Source organism: Mesoplodon densirostris, chromosome 12 (genome assembly GCF_025265405.1).
Source record: "Mesoplodon densirostris isolate mMesDen1 chromosome 12, mMesDen1 primary haplotype, whole genome shotgun sequence".
Classification (NCBI taxonomy): domain Eukaryota; kingdom Metazoa; phylum Chordata; class Mammalia; order Artiodactyla; family Ziphiidae; genus Mesoplodon; species Mesoplodon densirostris.
Genome location: NC_082672.1, coordinates 15,417,551 through 15,435,113, shown reverse-complemented (window position 1 = coordinate 15,435,113; position 17,563 = coordinate 15,417,551). Strand labels below are relative to the sequence as shown.

Here is a 17,563-nt window from a genome sequence, read left to right as displayed (position 1 = left end):
AGGTTTTAATAGCATTTTTTGCTCTTAACATCCCAGGTGAGGTCTAAACGCCACTTTTCACTGACATCCCTGAGAAGAAGAGAGAACACATTCCAAGCTTCCCACAGAAGGGGAGTGAAATGTTGGCCAGTGGTTGGCCAGGGAGGAATCTGTCTTCCATGTACCGGCTCTGAAGCCTTGAAGGCCGGATTTAACATCTCCGGGCCTACTTTCCCCCACTCCATTGGTAAAATGAGAACAATAGGATCAGCACAGCAGTATTGCTGTAAGGATGAAACGGGATTATACACACAAAGCGCATTCACAATGTCTGGTACTAAGTAATCAAATGTTTCCTAAATATTTAAGTCAAAATGGGTGAAATGCTTAAAACTTCGGAAAATCAACATTTTCCAAATATACTGCTCCTTAAGGGATAGATTCCAGAGAAGGTGGCCGTTCTGTACTCCTTTCAAATAAAAATGATAAATTCAGAAAAATTTTATACTGGATAACTAACCTATGGTTCCCAAGGAGCCATTTTACTACATGCAATTAATTAGGCACAAATATCCTGTGCTGAACTATTGTTTACATCAATTCTCTACTAGATTGTCCTAAATCTGGGTATGGGCTATTTATCTGGTATCTAGTGGCAATATTCCAAAAGTTTCTTCATTTTTCACGAGCTTCTGTTTGTGAAAACTAAGGTGCTTAGTTGTCGGTTAAAACTGGGATAATTTTTCTTTCGGCCCCACTACCTTCATGCTTACGTCCAGATAATTCAGCTAACATTTTAGTTTAGTTCAAATATATATTGACTGCCTGCTATGTTCATATGACAAGTAGTATATTCAAGAGTACGAAGGGACAATGCAAGCCACTTCGGCAGTTATTATTGAAAGCCTTTATCTGTGGAGAAATACTGCCAGCAAACGAGCAGATCCATGTCATCCTGTTTCAGCGGTGGCGTGAGGGAGAGGTGGCCTGGACCGCCAGCATCAGGCCCTTAAGGACAGGAACATTTCCAGTAACAGTCTCAATTCCCCAGATTCCCCGGGGAGGGAGGGCAGCCGGTGTTGCCCACGGCATCGCCTGATATCACTTGTTCCGGGTGATAGGAGAGCGTGGGGCTGCCTGGGCCACCTCATCCGTGGTCTGACTGCATTAACCTCTTGGTTCCCAGCTCCTGCCACGTGAGGTGTCCTAATATGGTCAGACTCCGCAGGAGCCCAGGAGCGCTTGCCTTTCTCCTGCTAATGGGGAGGAAGCAAACACTCTGAAGGCAAGCAAACAGGGATCTGGGTTCGCTTCTGGGCCAGTTGAAAGTGGGCTGCAGCAGAAGCCCTGCCTCTGGTCATCAATCATTTAATAAACCCCCGGCGAATCCGATCTCCTCGGGGGGCTTTCTGCCCTCCCCTCGGGGGGCTTTCTGCCCTCCCCTCTTTCTCGCCCTCCCCTCCCCTTCGTGGAGGCAGCCCTGGGTGGTGGCCCCCCAGCTCCTGTCCCCGTACAGGAACGGGAGGCGTCCCGGGGGTCGGGGTGGGCTGCTCGCCTGGCCCTTGGCTCGAGGCTCTGGCCGCTCCTCGGGTCCTAGCAGCCTAGCAGGAGATGCTGCTGCAAGGCGTGTCTGGGGCTGTGCTCATGTGATGAAGCGAGGGAAAAACAAGGGGGAGGAGGAGGAGGCAAAGAGGTGGCTTTTTTTTTTTTTTTTTTTTTTTCTTTTAAGGAGTTTTCTGCTAGCGCGTCTCCTTCATTCGCTGTCTGGGCGGGTTCGGAGGAGGACGACGGGAGAGGAAGGCGCTCCTGGGACCTCGCGGGCGCACGGCTCCTGGCTCTTCTCCGCGTCCCTGCTATTTGGGGAAGGCGTAACCCGGCTGCTGGGCGCGGGAGAACCGCAGACAAGCCATGGGCGCCGGGAGCTCCACCGAACAGAGGAGCCCGGAGCAGCCGGAGGCGGGGAGCGCGACGCCGGCCGAGCCCGAGCCCGAGCCCAGCGGCGGAGGCTCTGCGGCGGAGGCGGCGCCCGGATCGTCGGCGGACGCGACCATCGCCGCTGCGGACCCCGCCACCAAGGTACCGGCGCGCCGGGCCACCTGCCTCGGGGAGGCGGAGGGTGGGGTGTGTGTGTGTTGGGGGGGGGTCCCTTGATCTCCGCCTGCGATAACTTCCCGGCCGGTCCAGCCCATCAGCAAACTCGGGAGCATGAATCTCTCTTTCTAGGCTTTTCAGGGTCTTTAGCGCCGGGGCGTGACCACAGCAGCGGCGAGCGCGGCGGGGGGCTTTCATCTTTGTAGTGGGGCTCCAGGGGTGGCGGCTGCGCCACCCGCAGTAATAAAACCCGCCGGCTGCCCGCCACTAACTGAGCCTTTCTCCACGCTCTTCCGGTGTGAGCGACCCAGCCCGATACCGGCGAGCTGCTTGGGGGAGTCCGCGGAGAACTGACCCCCGAGCCGAGCGTGTCGAGCCCCCGCCCTCCTATCTCCCCAGGCGGAAAGCCCGCTGTTGGGCCCTGACGCGTGTTGCAGCCTGGCGAGCCCTCCACCCATGGGTTCCCCGCAGCGCACCGTCCGTGATATCAGCTGTGTCTGGAGCGACCCGGGTTTGGTACCCAGTCCTCCTGAGGCAGCGGCTCGAGCAGACACCGCCTTCCTGATGCAGAGAAAGCCTGGGGTGTAGCTCGCTCGGAGCCAAAGAAAATCTGAGCCGACGCTGCATTTCCAGAAGGAATGACAGGTTTCGCAAACACGGCGGCGTCCCCCTTTTCGCTCAGTTCATTGCACTCAGTTGGATAAACAAACACTGGAGGAGTAGTTAGAAGTTCTCAAATGCGGTCAGAGGCGTAAGCCAGCATTCCCTCTGCTCCGGTCTCTGGGGGCAGTGCAGAACCTCCTAGACATTTTGCATTTTATAGTCGTAGTCTTCAAGGCTGAAATATTTATTCTTGGCGACTACAGTCGCCAAGATTGTGACTTGTTCAGATCGTTGTCTTTTAGATCTATTTTCCAGCATGTATGTTCTTTAGCCAGGCTTCACCCAATCCTTTCTGTGATATTTTTATAGAAGATGTGGATAACCGTATTTAATACTTAAAAGGAAAAAAGAAACCCCCTTGGGTCGAATTTGAGGATATACGGAGTACACGAGGACCTTTAGGAGTTATCTCAGGAAGTATGGATGTTTACAGTGCGGGGGGAAAAAAACAACCACCCTGAAATCTAGGTAAAAATCACAGAATTATATGACCTAATCGCCTTGGCCTTTTAGCTGTCCTAGTTTAGTTTGGGCTGAGAGACTGCTCTTAACTAGATTACCTCTAGTCGTTAACATAACTACTTGTAAAACCTAGGATCCCTAGAGCTGTAGGTGCTCACAAGTACCAACTGTGCCTGGAATGTCCAGATTTTCTAAGAGATGCCTAAGAAATTACTATCCTTTTGAGATCTCAGTTAGGCTTTAATATTTAGTGTACATCACTTTTTGATGCCAACTACTGTCAAAATGGCTGTATAACCAGTATTTAGAGTCCAGTAATGAAAGTCATTTTAAGGTGTAGTTGCTAAAAGCTTGCAGTTGGGGAACATTTTTTTCCTTGGCTTTTACCAGTCCTTCAGGTCTTATCAACAGTTCACACGGAGATATGGTACTTATTCCCTTCCCAATAACTTCAGTGTGTTCATTTGAAATATTCCTTCCTTTCTGTTCTCTTTATCTTTCTTCCATAACCTTATCCTCCCTTTTTCTTAGTCACCACCATCTTGAAACAGCCAGATGACCTCCTTTAAAAAATTACCTGAATGACATCCAGAATATCGTTGAACTTTTTGGCATACGGCCCAGTTATCAATTTGGAGACAAATCAATAAACTTACATGTATCCTTAGAAAATGTGTAGTTTTTCATTTCAACTAGCAAAATTTATTACTCAGGTTTTGAAGACCTAAGTCTTTTCAAAAGGATGGTCTAATTAAGGATGATTCAGCACATAGCTTTTGCCTCCCCTCTTTGCCCTGTTCAGCCCCAGTTCTTGACCTCTGAGTAATCTCATCTGCCATTCTGAGTTCCCATAACACCACGGACCCTTCTTTCCAGCAGTTTCCATATTTGTGGGTTTAGTGACTTGTGTTCTTCTGGCTGTTCTGAATGCTCCACAAGGACAGGGACCGTATCTGGTTTGGCTCATAACAGGTGTTGCCCCATGTATGACGTGTGTGGCTGGCCGGTAGGATGATGCTGGTTCCCTGACTTTGATTGCAGACTGTCAAGTTGGGGAATACCTTAGCCCACCTACTTGTTCTTTGACTTTCTCATCATCATGATCTGTGTCACTTATCAGACAGTGACTAAGTCAAAGTGAGTCTGGTTATTCACAGACCAGATGAATGTCTAGCAAAAAACTAAGATTTGGGGACTGATTTCTGTTTCTTTAGAATGGCTTGTTACCGTTGCAGTTTCAAATTGCCTTTAATCTCAAATAGGCAAATGCATTATAAATGCAAGTGGCCCAGATGAGACCACGTCATACATTGGATTAGTGATGAATTACATCTTGAGCTTTTTTGATTGGGTCTGTGGACATTTGGGGAGGTTTAGACTAATGCTTCCCTCCTCCCCCAGTAGAATGCCGATCATTAATTAAAGGCTGTTAGCAGATTTTTTTCCCCCATTGGTAAAACTTGATTACTGAAGCCTCACGTTTAGATGCACTGAGACAAGTCCTGGTTTTATCTGTGATGTACTTTAATGGAAAGGGAAGGAGTCTTATCTTCCAGTCAATCTTTGACAATCTTTGTATGTTAATTCTGAGGGGAAATGGCTCGATCAGTTATTTTCCAGGTTTAATTTTGAGAGTTTGCCATTTTGGCCACTGCAGGGTGCAGGAAGATTAGACCACCTGAACACAGGTGGTAAGCAAAGCCTCATGGTATTCCTCAGTCATCTGCTTTTAAAAAATGAAAAGCCTGTTTTCACTCAGGTAGCAGTGTAGGGTGGGGTGGCCAGTGACAAACTTCCCTATCTCTGGCAAATCTTGATTTCTGGAGCCAAGCTTTGGGCTAGATCTGGACAATCACAATCCTCTAAATTAGCCTTTCTGTCTTTTCTGTTCAGTGACTCAGAGCTAGAAATGGAACAGTTCTCAGTTGCAACAGTGTGAGGCCTAGGTCCCCGGCAGGTGGGGCGACTGGGACCCTTGTCAGTCTTTCAAGCTGTGGTTCCATTTGGTTATAAGAGCTGTGACTCAAATATATTCAAATAGAAGAATCCACTGTCCCGATTAATAAAGTTAAGGACGCCCTTACCTTTTATGCATTAAAACAGACAATTGATTTGGCCAGCTGCATTTCATAATTCCTCTCCCAGCACAAGGTATGTGCTGTTTCCCACTTACCCTGTGTTTACAAAATCAGAATGGAGATGGCTGTAATGTGATTGTCACCAGTTTTACACTAGAAGGGCCAGAATTTAAGATGATTTCGAGAGAATTATATGTTAACAGAATGGGTTTTTTTGTGTGTGACTACCTGTATTCATATGGATTTCCCTCAGATTATAAGAGGTACTACTTTCTGATTAGAACACAGTCTAGAAATTGGAGCTGTGGGTGTGAGGATGGTCGTTTAGGGTACCGATAGCCTGTGGGGACCGCAGTGCCTTCCCTTTAATCCATTATAGCCTTTTAAGCTCTTAGATTTGTGAGATCAGTGAAGATTTCCACTTAAAATACTTCCCTTGATGAGGAACAGGCCCCAAATGTGCGTCCTCTTTGAATTTGCTGTGCATTGACTAATCTCTGTGCCGGAATAGCTTTAAACTAAATTAAAAGGATGATTCCAGGTTGGTATCTTACAGGATAATTAATAAAATGGAAATAAAATGTTTTGTTTTAAAAGGTACAAAGGGGACTTCCCTGGTGGTCCAGTGGTTAAGAATCCACCTTCCAATGCAGGGGACGCGAGTTCGATCCCTGGTTGGAGAACTAAGATCCCACATGCCGCAGGGCAACTAAGCCCACACACTACAACTAAGACCCTACACAGCCAAATAAATAAATAAATGTTTTTCTAAAAAGAAAGAAAAATAAAATATAAGGTACTAAGAAATGGTTTCTTTTTCTTTACCAGTTTTAACACCTGTTCAGTGTTACAGGAATACCAATGAAAAGAAAATCCAGCTAAATGGTGCTCGTCCTTGGCCTCTATAATTTTTAATGCTGTAGTCATTCATGAAGTGAGAAATTAGAATTTACAGCACTTAGCGTTGTGAGAAAAATATATCAGTACTTTTATCATATGAAAAATATAAAACTAAAAATCCTTGAAGCCAATTCTTAGTTCTCTTATAACCTAAAAAATTATAGTTTAGAAGAAGTTTCATTTTAAAATAATACAATAGAAAAATATGGAAAAAGCTGGGTTTGGGAGGGAGATGCATTATATCTTGTAAATAGGCAATCTTACTTTCTTTTTTTAAAAATTTATTCTATTTACATTTATTTTTGTCTGCATTGGGTCTTCGTCACTGCACGCGGGCTTTCTCTAGTTGCGGCGGGCGGGGGCTACTCTTTGTTGTGGTGCGCAGGCTTCCCATTGCAGTGGCTTCTCTTGTTGCGGAGCACGGGCTCTAGGCATGCGGGCTTCGGTAGTTGTGGCATGCGGACTCAGTAGCTGTGGCTCGTGGACTCTAGAGCGCAGGCTCCGTAGTTGTGGCGCTTGGGCTTAGTTGCTCCACAGTATGTGGGATCTTGCCGGACCAGGGCTCGAACCCCTGTCCCTTGCATTGGCAGGTGGGTTCTTAACCACTGAGCCACCAGGGAAGCCCAGCAAGCTTATTTTCAATAAATTCTTTAAAAATCTATAATTATAATTATTTGTCTTGTCTGTTTAGATTTTGGGCTATTTTCCTGTAAGTTAGCACCTTATTAGAGAATGGGTATGGGTTTTATACCTATGTTCTTACTTGTTAGTACATCTAATAAGAGGATTAAGGTGAAGATATTAATCTGTAATAATTTTGATTTTATGTACATTTTTATTTCTCATCATGAATAATTAAGTTTACTTATTTAAATCTGATTGTAGACCTGACATCATCATTCTTGAATAATAAAGGCTTTATAAAAAGATGATCAAAAGCACTTGCTTACTCTTATTAAAATGATTTTTATTTAAAGTCACAGCAAACAGGATTCATTTTCTGTTAAACATTCATGTTTATTTTTCTAAAAATGTTAATGGTTGAGAACCTTAATTTGTAGAGTATGGTAAAAAGGGAAAACCTCGTGTTCTTCCCCGCCCCTAAAGTACTCACTGTTAACAATAGTTTGAAATCAGTGTTGGTTGTTTCTAGCATATTCTTTTAAAACCTTTATGCATGTGCAAGTATATAAATAAGAATAGCTCTATCTTTTGCTTTCAACAAATAAGATCATAACACATATATTCTGCAACTTTAGAGTTTGGATATCTTTTCATATCAGGACATAAAGATCTACCCTCATTCTTATTGGCTACATAAATTTCTCATTTATGGATTGAAGTACCATAATGATTTAACCAATCCCCCTGTGTTTATATATAGATTTTCCTAGTCTTTTGTTATATTAAATTGACACAGGGAATATCCTAGTTCAGACATCTTTGTATGTGTGTGAATGTATCTCTAGGATATATTTCTGGAAGTGGAATTGCTGGATCACAGGATTTTCATGCATTTAAAATTTTGATAGTCTTTGCTAAATTTACTTTCCAGAGAGATTCATCCACTTTGCATCCCTACTCTGTGGAGAGCAGCGCTCACTTTCCCTTGCCCTTGCCTCAGCGGATAGAAGATTTTTCTAGTATTTGCCAATCTGTACCTCAGTTGGCACCTCAGTTTCCTCAATGCATTTTTAATTATGAAGTTGGGTGCCCTGTCACGTATATGGACCATATGCTTTTTTTCTGTGCACCACTCCATCAGGAACTGGACTGGCTTTCAGAGCATTAAAGTGTATAGTTTATTTTATTGTTAGTTAGCTTTAAAAGACTTTTTCCCTCCAGAAATTAATCAAAATTGGGAAAAAGCAGTTTAGAGTAAAAAGGGGGCTAAGGTATTGTTCCCTTTCCTTCCCAAATTAGTAAACTGTCTTTAATTTTATTTGCTTGGATTGACTTTGCAATGACCTACTTCTTTAGCTATCAGTTTAAAAATGTCTCCTCTGGGAACAGTCTAAAATCGTCCAGTTGCCAGAAATTTCTTCATACATCTGATCCATGAAATGTTGGAATCAGGGATTGTGGGCAGAAATCCACCTCCTGGGAAAACAGTAGTCCACTCCCCTGGGCGCTGTTCTCAGTTCTCATAACAAATGACAGCCTGGCTCTTAACTGGAATACATGTGTTTTCCCAGGAAAACGTAGGTGATCAAAGCACTGGAAACTACAGGGTCTTTCCCAGACACTGTTAGGCTTCTCTTAATACAAGTGTTCATTCAAGTTCAAAGGTTTTCATCTTCCCTACAGTTTCTTCATGATGTTATGTAAATGAGATAAGCCAAATTTTAAGAAGGGGAGATAACTATAAATCATTGGCAGATCTTCTGTTCGTCATATGCAGACATTGCAAATTGTGGAGTTTGGAGAGATTAAATTTTCTGTGGTTCCCAAACCTGGTTGTGCAGTTGAGTCACCTGGGGAGCTTTTGAAAGACACCACTGGGCCCCCTTCTAGATTATTCAGTCAGAATCCCAGGCCACCCCAGCCTCTGAGATTCTGTAGCCTTAATGCTCATCAGGGATCCTAATTTGTCTAGTTAGGCCACGATTGCCTGGAGGAAGCGGTTTGGGGTGTAGACTTGGGCGAGGCATTCAGAGGTAACAGCTGCACAGACTGGTTGACATTGGTGCTTGTGTGGGTGGGAGGGAGGATTTCAGATGATGCTAGAAGAATTACGTGTTTCCCCTCCCACAACAGAGGAGAAAATAAAGGGAAACATTTCCTACATAATTTCCCTCCTTTATTCTACTGCATTTTTTTTTTGGCTGCCCTGGGTCTTCATTGCTACGTGTGGGCTTTCTCTAGTTGGGGCGAGCGGGGGCTACTCTTTGTTGCGGTGCGCGGGCTTCTCATTGCAGTGGCTTCCCTTGTTGCGGAGCACGGGCTCTAGGTGCGAGGGCTTCAGTAGCTGTGGCTCATGGGCCCAGTAGTTGTGGCACATGGGCTTAGTTGCTCCACGGCATGTGGGATCTTCCCGGACCAGGACTCGAACCCATGTCCCCTGCATTGGCAGGCGGATTCTTAACCACTGCGCTTCCAGAGAAGTCCCTATTCTACTGTCCTGAAACCAAGTGTGCTGCTAGTAGAGGCTTTTTCTTAATGGAATGTGCTCTTCAGGGTAAATAGGTGTGGAATCAAATGCTCTCATTGTTTCTGAGCCAGGAGCTACTTGTCAAAGTTCACTTTCCGTTCCCACCTGATTGCCTCTTAATCCTCATCCCTCATTTATCAATTTAAAATGTCACTTGTGTTGGGTAAGTAGACAGTAGCTGATGGCTTAGTTTATGGCCTTCGGCTGGTCCGAAAATCCGTGAAGAAATCTTAACACCTAACCAAGTTGCTGAAGATCAGAAGAGGGGGCTGTCTAAAAAAATTTTTTTTAATTAAAAAAAAAAAAGAGGAAGAGGGCTGTGTGGCTTTCCCCACCACTTGATTTCATTAACATTTCTTGACTGGCTCCTGTACTCCAGGAACTGGGGATTGAAGAAGAGAGAAATCCAAGAGCTCGGTGCTAAAAAAAAAAGGTTAAAGTGCTCCCATTCCACTAAAATGTATTATTTTCTGTCTAGAGGGAGAAATTTAATTCATTTTCCATACTGGTTACCTGTTGTTCCAGTACCATTGACTAAATAGCCCCTCCGGTTAAAACTCGAGTTTCTGTATGCATATATGTTTATTGATTTATTTTTACTTAAAAAATTTTTCCTACTCTTTATTTGTACACGTAGTTAAAAGCATTAAGAGAGTGGCTAAAAATGTAATCGATTCTACTGGCAGACCCCTGGTTTAAAATACTTTTATATTCTACATCTCTGGGCTCACCCCTGTCTCGTAGCTATCATAAGTTTATACACACATAAATATAAAAAAGTGGGGAGGCTGTGTTGTCTTCAGAAGTGAATTTATTTTCTTGGTATGTGATAACATTATGCATTAAAAATAGTCACTCAAGTATTTCCTAACCACTTAGCCTATGAAAGGCCCTGGTCTAGATGCTTCCTGAGGTAAATTACACACAGCATTATCCTTGAGCACCTCAGGATCTAGGTGAGGTATAGGATCCCTCTAGAGGAAAAGATTCAATAAGAAAGATTCAAATAAGTTGGGCAGACAATAGAAGAATTGCCATTAGTTGGTACATGTCTATTCAGTGAATTGTCCAGATAACTGATGTACAAAGAAAAGAAGATCTTGGCAAGTGTTGCAGGCAGATAAAGGCCATTAGTCGGGAGGCCAGGAGGTACAGGGCATATGAAAGAGCTGAATGTTGTAAGAGGATAATGGGAAGATGCCGATAGAATTGCAGCCAGTCATGGTAAGAGCTGCACAGGCGGCAGAGAGCCAGTGAAGTGAAGACTTCCGATAAAAAACAAAGCAAAGAGACAGACCCTCTCACACTCGGCAGAGAGGACACCCCTAGGAGCATGGGGGGCAGATATTAGCCCGTGCGGTGGGGTGGGTGCAGGGGGTAGGCTCGGCACGGGGGCAGCCAAAAACAACGGAGGTTTCAAGACTTGGAATACGGAGTGCCTCAGTTTCTCCAGTAGACAAGGACGTTCCCCTCAGGATGTCGGTTTCAGTTGTCTATTGCTGTGTAACCAACTGTGCCAAACAACCGCTTAAACCGAGAGAACATCACTTGATAGTAACAGCTTGGGATTTCCTTCCCCCCCCACCCATACGCGGGCCTCTCACTGTTGTGGCCTCTCCCGTTGCGGAGCACAGGCTCCGGACGCGCAGGCTCAGCGGCCATGGCTCACGGGCCCAGCCGCTCCGCGGCATGTGGGATCTTCCCGGACCGGGGCACGAACCCGTGTCCCCTGCATCGGCAGGCGGACTCTCAACCACTGCGCCACCAGGGAAGCCCGAGATTTTTTTTTTTTTAATGTAAAGAAGAGGTTTGCAGCAGAGTCTAGGGAATGACAGAGGGCGTCCATGAGATCCATAGGGTTTCTCTAAGTAGTGATCTGCTCAGAGCCCACATCACCGGCACTGGGAGCAATCCAGGCTTGCAGAGTGGCGGGTGGGGGGGGGCACAGGGAAAGATTAAATATCACAGGATAGGGCTGCCCTGGTGGCGCAGTGGTTGGGAGTCCGCCTGCCAATGCAGGGGACATGGGTTCGTGCCCCGGTCCGCGAAGATCCCACATGCCGCGGAGCGGCTGGGCCCATGAGCCATGGCCGCTGAGTCTGCGCGTCCGGAGCCTGTGTTCCGGAACAGGAGAGGCCGCCAACAGTGAGAGGCCCGCGTACCGCAAAAAAAAAAAAAAAATCACAGGGTAAGAGATGATGACACCGAAGGAGCTGAGAGTGGCGGCTGGGGAGAAGGTGGAACCAACAGTGAATATTAATAGAGGAGAAGACTAGAGAAAACAGATGGCACTGGCTCCACCTGCCATTGGGTCACTGCTTCATCATGCAACAGTGACTAGTTTACCCCAGCACATCTGGGTCCACCTAAAAATGAAAGAGACTGATGGTTGACTAGCATTTCTTCCATTTGTAGGCAAAGAATCTAGGTGGCTTGGGGAAGGTTTATCTTCACTTTCAAAGAAGATATTTCTTCTTCGCAATTTTTTCCATCTCCAGTGTATGCCCTTTGGTGTGTCGTTCGCAGTACGATTTATGGTTTGCTATTTTTCTTCATGTCTGAGCATATGATTTCTTACTGAATTGAGCCATTACATAAGGCTCTGGGTTTTGTCTGCTTCATGATCAATTTTCTGTCCTTGCTCAGATATTGACCACCCTTACTGAAGCCATGCTTCATCACATCCTTGATGGTTTTCCTTACTCTTCGAAATGCATATTGTTGTGATGCATAAAACAAGATTGTTGATGTATGTTATGGTTGTTAGCTTTTTTTTACATTTTCAGTTCTGGGTGATAATTTTTCACTAAGGTAACAAACTGCTTGCATAATGCTTTTTAAGAAACTTTTGTTTGAAATTATCCTTCACATGGGTATGTATGTAAAACAGTCTTATTCCACACCAGTAACGTTGAGTGCTATGCAAAGTTCAACCTTAGATGTGGTTGAATTTACAATTGATATACACTGCAGTACCAACTGGGGTGGGATGGGGGAGGTGGAGAAAGGATTGAAATCTACAAGAAATTGCTAAAAAGTAGACAGTCTCTCTATGACGAATTTTTCTTAATTATTTCAGAAATGACACGTTTAACCAATATTTAGACATGAGTTCCTGACTCCTATAATGTTAATCTAAATATTTGAGTGGAAATTTTTGTTCTTGTTCTGCTCTGTTTTATATGAAGTAAGTTACTGAAAAGCAGTGGAAAATGTCACCACTAAAGTTTACTAAATCAGTCCTGATTATTAAGATCTTTTCTCCAATCCTGACAAAAGTGTATAAAATTTAAACAAAAAATTCTTGACAGTACCGGGAGCAAAACTCAAATTGATTTGATTTTATATCTGATTTTTTTTAAACCTTCAGGAGTTTAAGTTTCCTTTAAATTCAATGTGATGGCAGTGTTAGATCCGTCTGTTTTGTTTGCAATATAGGAAATTTGTTTTGCTTCAATTAAAATGTGGATTGGTTGTTCTTTTGTTATTAATTAAAGACATACTAAGGTCTTTTGAATGCTGAAAAGATTTTTGTCCTAAATGGAGCTAAGAGGACCTACAATGTTATCTAGAATTGCAACAGTGACAGAGATTTCAAGTCACTTCTGGAACTGTGCCTGATAAACAGTCCTCCAGGACAGGGAGGAATGCGAAGAATGCGTTCTACTTCAGGGAAGTAGGTCATGGTTTAAAGCCTTACATTTGTCAGAGAACTTTTCTCAAGCAGTTCTTATGATTGCTGGGTCCCCGCTAACTCCTTACTCAGGGTTCTTTAGTCTTAGGCAAATTAGGTGGCTAAATTAACTTGTTAGTTTCTAGGAGGGCTGGACTAAAAGGAACAGATTCACATGTCCCTGTACTCCCAATACCAAAAAGAGTTAGGGCTATAGTCTAGTGACTGGAAAACCATAGATGTGGGCTTCCCTGGTGGCACAGTGGTTAAGAATCTGCCTGCCAATGCAGGGGACACGGGTTCGAGCCCTGGTCAGGGAAGATCCCACATCCTACATGCCACGGAGACACCAGAGAGCTTGCTGCCCTCCCCACCCCCCAAAAGATACCCTCTCCAAAGCAGGAGGAGAACTCTCACTAAGAACCAAATCAGCTTGCACCTTCATCTTGGACTTTCAGCCTCCAGGACTGTGAGAAATAAATGTTAGTTGTCTTGGCTGTCCAGTCTATGGTAATTTGTCATAGCAGCCCAAACTGAGACAGAGGAAATGGAATTTATGTTGAATTGCTGAAGAGTGGAGATGCTTGAGAGAAGGAGGCAAGAAAATAATTAAGTAATTTTTTAAAATAATAAAAATAAATAATGAAATAAGGAGGCAAGAGAGAACCTCATCATGTTGGGACAAATACTGAGTAAAAAATAGTCTAGGAAAAATTGGGTTAAAGATTTCATTTTTTAACTGCAGGACTTTTGCAGAACCTTTATTTTTTTAACTTATTTTTAATTTTTTTATTTTTGCGGTACGCGGGCCTCTCACTGTTGTGGCCTCTCCCGTTGCGGAGCACAGGCTCCGACGCGCGCAGGCTCAGCGGCCATGGCTCACGGGCCCAGCCGCTCCGCGGCATGTGGGATCTTCCCGGACCGGAGCACGAACCCGTGTCCCCTTCATTGGCAGGCGGACCCTCAACCACTGTGCCACCAGGGAAGCCCCCAGAACCTTTATTTTATTTAATTTTATTTTCTTACAGGTTTTTTTTTGATGTGGACCACTTTTAAAGTCTTTATTGAATTTGTTACAATATTGCTTCTGTTTTATGTTTTAATTTTTTGGCCGTGATGCACGTGGGATCTTAGCTCCCTGACCAGGGATCGAACCCACACCCCCTGCATTGGAAGGCAAAGTCTTAACCACTGGACCACCAGGGAAGTCCCAGAACCTTTAATATGTTATTATTAATTATGCTTCTCCCAAAGGAGACATATAGTATGCATCTTTACCCAAATACAACTGGGAAATGCCAGGCTAGTGAAGAGAGCACAATTAGAGAGTGGTGATTGAGAAGCCAGGAGAGGTATCTTGTGGCTCTGCCGTGGAGAATTTGAATACCAGAGTGTGACTTCTACATTTATTGTAATTGGCAATGTGAAGCCAATAATTAATTGGGATCTACATCTACATCTGTTAGGGTGGAGGCGGGGACTTAACTTTCTATTTTGAATCTGAGACAGAATAATTCTGAGATATTAAGGAACTTTGTTCTCTTTTGGAGGAGGGGAGCAAGGAGGATGGATTTTCATTTCTTTCATATAAAAATGATTGCATTTTTATATCTAATTGTTAAATGAACCATATGTAGAGAGATTCTTACTCTCAGATTAAAATGGAAAAATAGGGAATAGAGCCCAGCTTTTTTTTTTTTTTTTTGCGGTACGCGGGCCTCCCACTGTTGTGGCCTCTCCCATTGCAGAGCACAGGCTCCAGACCCGCAGGCTCAGCGGCCATGGCTCACGGGCCCAGCCGCTCCGCGGCATGTGGGATCTTCCTGGACCGGGACACGAACCAGTGTCCCCTGCATCGGCAGGCGGACTCTCAACCACTGTGCCACCAGGGAAGCCCGAGCCCAGCTTTTCAATGTACATTATTGGGAAATGCCTCAGATTATCCTGAGATGAAATATTTCATATTTTTACATCCTCATTAAGTTATGTTTAGAGTTCCTGCTATATTTTGGGGGGTTGTGGGGAGCAACAATAAGGATGATTAAAAATTTAGAAATTGAATATACTTTGGATTTACTTCATTGTTCAGATAATCCAGATAATTGCATATCAGGTTTAGTTTTCATTTTCACTGTGCAGTGAGTCCAATAACTTTACTGACTCAGTTTCTATGGCACTTAATTAATTGCACGTAGAGCTGAACATCCTGGGACAAGCCACATTGTGTCCTGAAACGTTCCCTTAACCAGATTTTCTGGGGCCAGAGACAATCGGACTACTGTGGAGTTAAATGCTGTAAATTATTGTGTTCCTCAAACCCTTTCCAGCTCCTGCAGTGAATACTGGAGGTATTGTAACTGTATGTGAACTTGAACGAAGATCAGGGGAAGGTCAAAACAGAGCCTTCTTGAATGGAGTTGCAAATTCTTCCTCTGGCAAATAAGAGTAAAGGGAAATGTCACCCATTTGTTGCTTTTTATGGTCATGAAGAAGGAAAAAATCCCCAAAGCTTCTGATTCCTTTGCTATGAGCTGACCAGCTGGCTTATTTTGGCTTTGGATAAGAAGCTGAGATGCACACTGATTTCTTTTTTCCTTGAGTCTCATCAAAGCAAATCAAAGCAAATAACTGTATCCTGGGATTGTTAACGGAGCTAAATTTTTAAGTAAGTCGCACCTTTGGAAAACCTAAAAATCAGTGTAGGGCTGTTCTTGTAAGATTGCTTCAGGCCATTTAAGTGGGAGTGACTCAATCTAGGCATTAAGTAATGATTCCTGCTTCTTAGTAAACATTTACTAATACTGCATTTACTTTAAAAATTAGCTCATACAGAAACATGTTTAATATACCCAGGCATTAACCCTTTTCTTCAGCGTAACTTTCTGTGCTTATTCTCAAACAAAGCATGAACTTTCTGTGAGTGGAAGAGGAGCCTGGCTGTGCCAGTTTTGTGTGCCCTGCCCATGTCCGAGGCTCCTCACACAGTTATTTTACTGTGTGTTTCTGGGTTGATTATAAGGGTGAAAGCTGTAGGGGATGAACTAATGCCAAAGCCTTAAGGGTCAGGTACATGTAGAAATATTTAAAAATATAGTCCCTTCTCTCACTGACGGTCAGCTCATTTGCCGGGTTGAGTATCTGTCAGGTACCAAACAGTTTCGGGGGCACTTGTACATGCTTTTTCCTATCTTACCGGTCACTTATAAGATCTATGAGCTAAGTGGTAGCATCCCCATTTAAAAAGGGAGCCAACAAAATGAATAGTTTTGGAGCTTTTGATTCATTAGCTCTTTTTCTTCGTTTTGTTTGAATTTTATTTATTTATTTTTTATACAGCAGGTTCTTTTTTTTTTAACATCTTTATTGGAGTATAATTGCTTTACCATGGTGTGTTAGTCTCTGTTTTATAACAAAGTGACTCAGCTATACATATACATCTGTTCCCATATCTCTTCCCTCTTGCGTCTCCCTCCCACCCTCCCTATCCCACCCCTCTAGGTGGTCACAAAGCACAGAGCTGATCTCCCTGTGCTATGCGGCTGCTTCCCACTAGCGATTTTATATTTGGGAGGATTCACTAGCTCTTGAGGGCACCCCCCACCACCACTCCCCCGGTTTGGTCAGCTCCCGGGCTGCTGCTGGGTATGAGACCACTGCAGTGTGAAATGGGCCTTGGCTGTGATGCTGAGAAGACGGCTCCTAATAACTTCTGACACACTAGACCCTCCTCAGATCCCAGGGCTCTCTGCCTCTCTAGGTATTTTAGGATGTATCACTCGATCTGCTGTCAAGTAAATGGCAAACGATTCATCTTTGTGGGCCAACCGGTTACTTCAGACCCTGTCCGCACTCTTCCCATCCCATCTGAGAGGGGAGATAGCTGATGCCAGGGTGTAAGAGCTTCTTGGGCTTGGAGGCAAGTCATATGACCTAAAGAATCGATACCACTCATTCCTCTCTTTCATTTGGGTCTAACTGAATGCCAGGCACCTACAATCACCGTTTTCTCCCTTCCTATTTTGCTCTGCCCTCCTGACCTCCCAGTACATCATCCATCCTACTGTACCCGTGTAAACCCCATTCCATTTCCTCTCTAAGGATCATCCCCCAGCTGATTTGCCAGCCCAGATCAAGGCTTTGTCCTTCGGGGATACTGTGCTCTCCCAGGGTTTTTGTTTTGTTTTGTTTTGTTTTTTAAAATATTTAATTTTATTTTGATTCTTTTCTCTCTCTCTTTTTAAAAAAATTAATTAATTTATTTATTTTTGGCTGTGTTGGGTCTTCGTTGCTGCACGGGGGCTTTCTCTAGTTGCAGCAAGCGGGGACTCCTCTTCATTGTGGTGCACAGGCTTCTCATTATGGTGGCTCCTCTTTTTTTTTTTTTTTTTTTTTTTTGCGGTACGCGGGCCTCTCACTGCTGTGGCCTCTCCCATCGCGCAGCGCATGCTCCGGACGCGCAGACTCAGCGGCCATGGCTCACGGGCCCAGACGCTCCGCAGCATGTGGGATCTTCCCGGACCGGGACACGAACCCGCGTCCCCTGCATCGGCAGGCGGACTCTCAACC

The 17,563-nt window shown here is 44.3% G+C and overlaps 1 protein-coding gene across 1 annotated transcript in view; it reads left to right on the top strand.

The window, feature by feature from the left end:
* The first annotated feature begins 1,749 nt into the window (after positions 1-1,749).
* Positions 1,750-17,563, top strand: part of AKAP12 (A-kinase anchoring protein 12) — a 97,668-nt gene continuing 81,854 nt past the window's right edge. The window contains exon 1 of the mRNA XM_060114475.1: positions 1,750-2,055. Coding sequence (XP_059970458.1) covers positions 1,888-2,055 — 168 coding nt within the window. The 5' untranslated portion in view covers positions 1,750-1,887. The remainder of the gene's footprint in view (positions 2,056-17,563) is intronic.